At 39.7% G+C, this 5,370-nt stretch overlaps 1 protein-coding gene across 1 annotated transcript in view; it reads left to right on the plus strand.

Moving 5' to 3' along the window:
* Nucleotides 1-4,141: 4,141 nt before the first annotated feature.
* The window catches only part of LOC135202037 (neurogenic differentiation factor 6-B-like), a 2,836-nt gene continuing 1,607 nt past the window's right edge, over nucleotides 4,142-5,370 (plus strand). Inside the window, exon 1 of the mRNA XM_064231311.1 lies at nucleotides 4,142-5,370. This exon is cut by the window's right edge and continues 1,607 nt beyond it. Coding sequence (XP_064087381.1) covers nucleotides 4,732-5,370 — 639 coding nt within the window. The 5' untranslated portion in view covers nucleotides 4,142-4,731.

Consider the following 5,370-nt stretch of genomic DNA (forward strand, 5'->3'; position numbering starts at 1 on the left):
AATAAAAGCATTAAGAGTTCCATTCCAGATATGGCATCCAAAGTCAGTGCGTGGAATTCGGCGCAGTTGTCTCCCCTATACCCCCCCGATCCCCTACGTAGCCCGCCCCCACCCGGGGCGGACAAAACAGGTTCACAGGAGGAGGGTGGATGTCACCCCCCCTCCTCTCCCCTCCCCTACCCCTTCCCTTACATAACCAGCCCCCACAAACCAATTTCCACAGAGTGAGTGGCTGTGTCATGTCTTCCCTACTGTCACCATGGTGAGGACAAAAAAGATCAGAGCCACTCAAATTTGATTACACGCACACGTTTATATACATTAATATTATAATATATAATATATATATATATATATATATATATATATATATATATATATATATATATATATATATCCTTAGAAGACGGAGCTGCCGCTCTATGTACATCTCATCAGGGCGGGGAACCATAGGGAAAGGCATTGTACTCAGGTACATTTATTTCGCCGACGTTTCACGACTCATAGTCGCATTCTCAAGGCTATAATTAAAGATAAACACACGAACATTAAAACTACGCCTGCATAATTCATAAAAATTACGCAATATTTAAAAATTCAATGAACATCAACATCAGAATGTAGAACATTTAAAAATTTATGAATTTCTTAAAATTACAGAAAAAAGTATACAAAAATTACGATATGGGTGTAAAAAAAATTAAAAATAAATAAATAGCACTAAAACAGTAAGGCTATTCTATACCTTATCCTCGCAAAGGACGGGCACTGACTGAGAGAATTTTTAGAATAATAAAAATAAACAAGCACTCTAGGCGATAAACAACTGAACAGAGGAGGATTGCGCATTTAAGGACGGAAACATCTCTTTTATCATAATGGATTCCAAGGTTGTTAGGTCTTTTTCGTTTTGCGTTTGGCCTATAATAATAAAATCCTTATCATTAATATATGTTTTACATAATTTAGAGTGATTTCTGATATTTGACTGTTCGGGGTTTGTTAATCTGCTGCCCGTTCTAAAACTTAAGCCCCTGTGAGAATCTATTCTCACTTTTAGTAACCTATTCGTACAACCTACATAAGTCCCGTGATCAACATCTCGGGCACGTATATTTATATACAACATTAGATTTTAGAAGAGGGCTAAGGCGGTCTTTCGTCTTAAACAGGGATCCGATAGTTAATGGATTGTTTGGGACGATTTTTAGGTTCAGTGCCGGGAACTCCTTTTGAATAATTGCCAGGAACTTTTTCTGAAGAGGTTGTCATGAAGAAAACGAAGCTAGCAAACACATTTTTAATTTTGGGACTGTCAAAACCGTTGGCACTTCTATGAATCGGGCATCAAGCATTTTCTTAAGCATTTTGAACAAAAGTTTGTCTGGAAAGCAGTTATTTTTAAGATATTGGGAAAGAAAGTTAATTTCTTCATTAAAAGTAAACCAATTAGAGGTATGGGTAAAGGCCCTGTGTAGGAGAGTTGAGATAGTATTAAGTTTAAAATTATAAAAGCAAGAACTATAAAAGTTGATACCTAACCCAGTAAAAGTCTTTTTTCTAAAAACACCCGTGTAGAAGCCTTCCTCGTTCCTGGACACCAGAACATCCAGAAAGGGAAGCTTGTTATTTTCTTCTTCATCGAGTGTAAATCTGATATTAGGGTGTAGGGCATTGACAAATTCTAAGAATTGTTCCGCATTAAACTTGTTTCGGAATAGGCGAAAGTGTCATCAAACGTATCTACGATAAAACTGAGGCAAGAAGCTAAGGGGGCAATCATCAAACATACGCTCCCTCCAAAGAGCACATAAAAATATTAGCAAGTGTCGGACCCAGTGGGGATCCCATTGCTACTCCTTCCACTTGTCTGTATAAAAAGCCATTAAAAATGAAAGTCGTGTCCTGCACGGCCAGTTCTAACAACTGTTTAAAAAACTCACGACTAAAATTATGAAAAGTTAATGGATTTTTTTTTATATTATATATATATATATATATGTATATAAAATTACTAGTTACATGAATATAATAAAAAAAACGTTCAACACTGGTTAGATTCATTCAGAAATGGAAACACTACTGCCGGAAAATTTAATGTAAACAAAAGTATTCATTCTGGTGTAAATAGAATGAACTGCCCTTTTTCTCTAGTTCATATGAACAGCCACAAAGAAACGATGGTAATTGAAATGATACATCACAATGATTCAAAACAGATTTAATCGACTGCCACCTGTCAGAATCGAGAGATATCATTTAAATCTTAAGAATAAACGAATATATGTGTCTCTGAGGGCGGAACAGCAATAAAATCGTCATAAAGTGGCAATTCAGTACTAAGAAAGCATCTAGCGAAAAATCTAAAAGGAAGCCGAGGCAATATTTCGTTTTTAATTTATGACGGAGACCCATCAGGAAAACATAAACTATAAATAATGGACTGTTGATGCTGATGAAGTCTTCAGCTCAGGATGGTAATAGGGAACTCACCCGTCAGGCAATAAACTCTTCATGAGCAGGACTGACTTTTCGAAATCATAATCCATTAAAGCAGCTCAAATGTTTGCAGGATTCAGGACGTTCGACTCTCGTTCGACCGCACCCAGCGGGGTCTCCAAAAATGGCCGGTCTTTACAATAAGCTCTGCATAGGTATCCGAACAAATGACAAATTAATTTTTTTTCTGTCACTGGTTTACCTTTCAGGTGCATCATATTAATCAAGCTGTTTGTCTGTTTTCCTTTTTTACCCTCTATTTAACCGTCCGCTAAAGTTAAGATTTATAAAGAAGGATGATTTTAATATATTTGAAAATATTCGTATAGATTATCGCGCATATCATAGCTGGTGAAGAGTCAACGTAATAAATGTCAAAATCATTGTCATACCTAAAGTTTAAAGATGAAATTGAAATTTATCCTTACACGATTAAGGCTGCATTTTTGGATGCTCACTTGACTAACGAATCCGCCGTGAAGAGAAGAGAATTGAAGGAAGGTCTGCCCCATACTAGGAGATCAAAGGGCATATAGGCATTTGACATTTACGTGACGTGGGTACTATGCGTCATGAATCTCTCCTTTCCTAAAATTCCGCTCGATTAAACAGACGTACGTATGTGTTCATTAAATTCATATAAAATTATTTATAAGAAAATCCACGCGTAAAATATATCTTACTTCCAGTTAAAACAGCGGAAATAATATAAAAGAAAAACAACTTTGTGTGTAAGGGAAATAATTTTTATAGAAAGTAAGATATCATCAAAATATATTTGGAAATTACACTAATTCTCATACTTTTTAATGCATATATAGTAATTTTGTAATATCGATGCACTACAGCTAATTCATTTAAAAAGACCGTGGTTTTCAGTGACCTTACAGTACATGATATCGTGAGTGAGGTTCTGTTTAGATGACAATTAAACAGAACAGAATTAACTATGAAAAAAAAAAATCGTGAAATAAAAAAAGAAAAGGACGAACTTTGAAAAATAAACTTTTCATCAAATATATCCAGGTTAAATCATGGGCTTACGATGGAAATTTGTTATACTGGTTTTTAATATTGGTAATTTTATGCGAAAAGTCAATCGTTTCAGAATAAATATGAGAATTGTTGAGAAATAAATTTTGTTTAATGATTTCAGTCCACCTTCGTCACGTCTGAAAAATCCATAAAAAAGCGGAAAGTGATGACCTTCAATACGACGACGACTTGCATAATCCACTCTAACAAATTTGAAAACGCAAACGCTTGGATTAATCTCGAACGTAATGGAGGAGCTTCGTTTTTAAACCACGATTGTGGTTTATTTCCTTTTAAAGCGGCAATCAAGCCATCAAATTGGCATGTCTTATTACCGCATCAAGCAAACTGCTTGAATGAATGATCGATTCTTTGCTGTCACGGTGTACCCCAAGGTGAACGGTTAGTTCTGATAAAGATAGACCGTTTCTTTACGATCATTTTGTTAAACAAATTGTGAACACATGTCAGGCTAGAGGCTGATATTTGCAAGATTCTTTACCGTTATACACTCTGCAATGTGATGATTGGCCGAAAAAGTCACGTGACCAGACCATATGGTACTGTGTGACTCTGCGCATGCGTCTGACGTCTTCCGCGCATTCCCGGATTGAATGGATCAAGAATTACGACGATTTTATCGTCACTGCCAGATTTTTCAACTTCTGGGAGTAGTAAACAGTCAGCTATTCAGATATGATACCTCTCCGTTACAGAAAAAAAACACGAAATAAGCAAGCGAGACTCACGGGCAGAGAATCTCAATCATTGTGACACAGAGCGAAGACCAGTGAAATATTATCCATGAGAGTTATGTACGGTCGACTCACGGTTCTGTCGCCAATCTCTAGCTGCACCGACAACGAACTACAGAGTTCGGTAGTGATTGAAATCGAAAGTTCCCTCGTCGAAGCGGCCGTAGGTTGGTGAGGGTATCAACGGAACTGTCATTCGTTCAATTAAGAGGAGATATAATTCGGTGAAGGATGTTCACCTGAACGACTGGAAAGTGAGTGCGATATGACTCGAAGTTTGAACCCCGATTCCTTGACCGAATCTCGATGGCTTCTTCGCTGGCTACGAACTTGGTGCTCAGAGACTCGTCGATAGTCAAAGCATTCTGTGGCGAACAGTGACTCATTCGATTCGGGGTTGCGCGAAACGAATTCTATGTTGTCTGTGATGTGACTGTAAACAATGGACGATTACTTTTACCTCGAAGAAGTGGCCTATCCGGGCGTGGATTACCGGGCTACGAAGCCCGATTACGATCAGGCGCACCACCATGCAAACGCGAGGCCGGGGGCGATCAATCCTGTAAACGGGGGGTCTGTGGTACCAGGTGAGAGTGAAGGGTATGAGCTGACCCTACTTGACTCCCCTTGCGTTTACGATGTCCCCCAGTACCCGAACTACCATCCGGGGGCTCCAGGACCCGCGCCGTACTCGAACACGGCGACTTATCAGCCGCATTTTAGTCAAAATTATGACTTCAGTCCCACCATCACCAAGACCTCCAACGTGGTGGCAGCCCCGAAGGATATCAAGCTGGACCTTGTGCCCGACACGGTGCTGCATCCTCTGGCGGACAGAGAGAAAGTGGGGCAGCACAGAACCTGCGTCAGGCCCCAGCGAAGACGACGCCATCGCCCGCCGGGCAAAGAGGTCATCAAGACCAGGAGGGTGGCAGCCAACGCCCGCGAGAGGCGTCGCATGCACGGGTTAAACGACGCCTTCGACCGACTGCGGGAGGTCATTCCGTGCCTGGGGAGTGACAGGAAGCTCTCCAAATTCGAGACGCTGCAGATGGCACAGACGTACATCGCAGCTTTGCAA

Source organism: Macrobrachium nipponense, chromosome 30 (assembly GCF_015104395.2).
Source record: "Macrobrachium nipponense isolate FS-2020 chromosome 30, ASM1510439v2, whole genome shotgun sequence".
Taxonomy (NCBI): Eukaryota; Metazoa; Arthropoda; class Malacostraca; order Decapoda; family Palaemonidae; genus Macrobrachium; species Macrobrachium nipponense.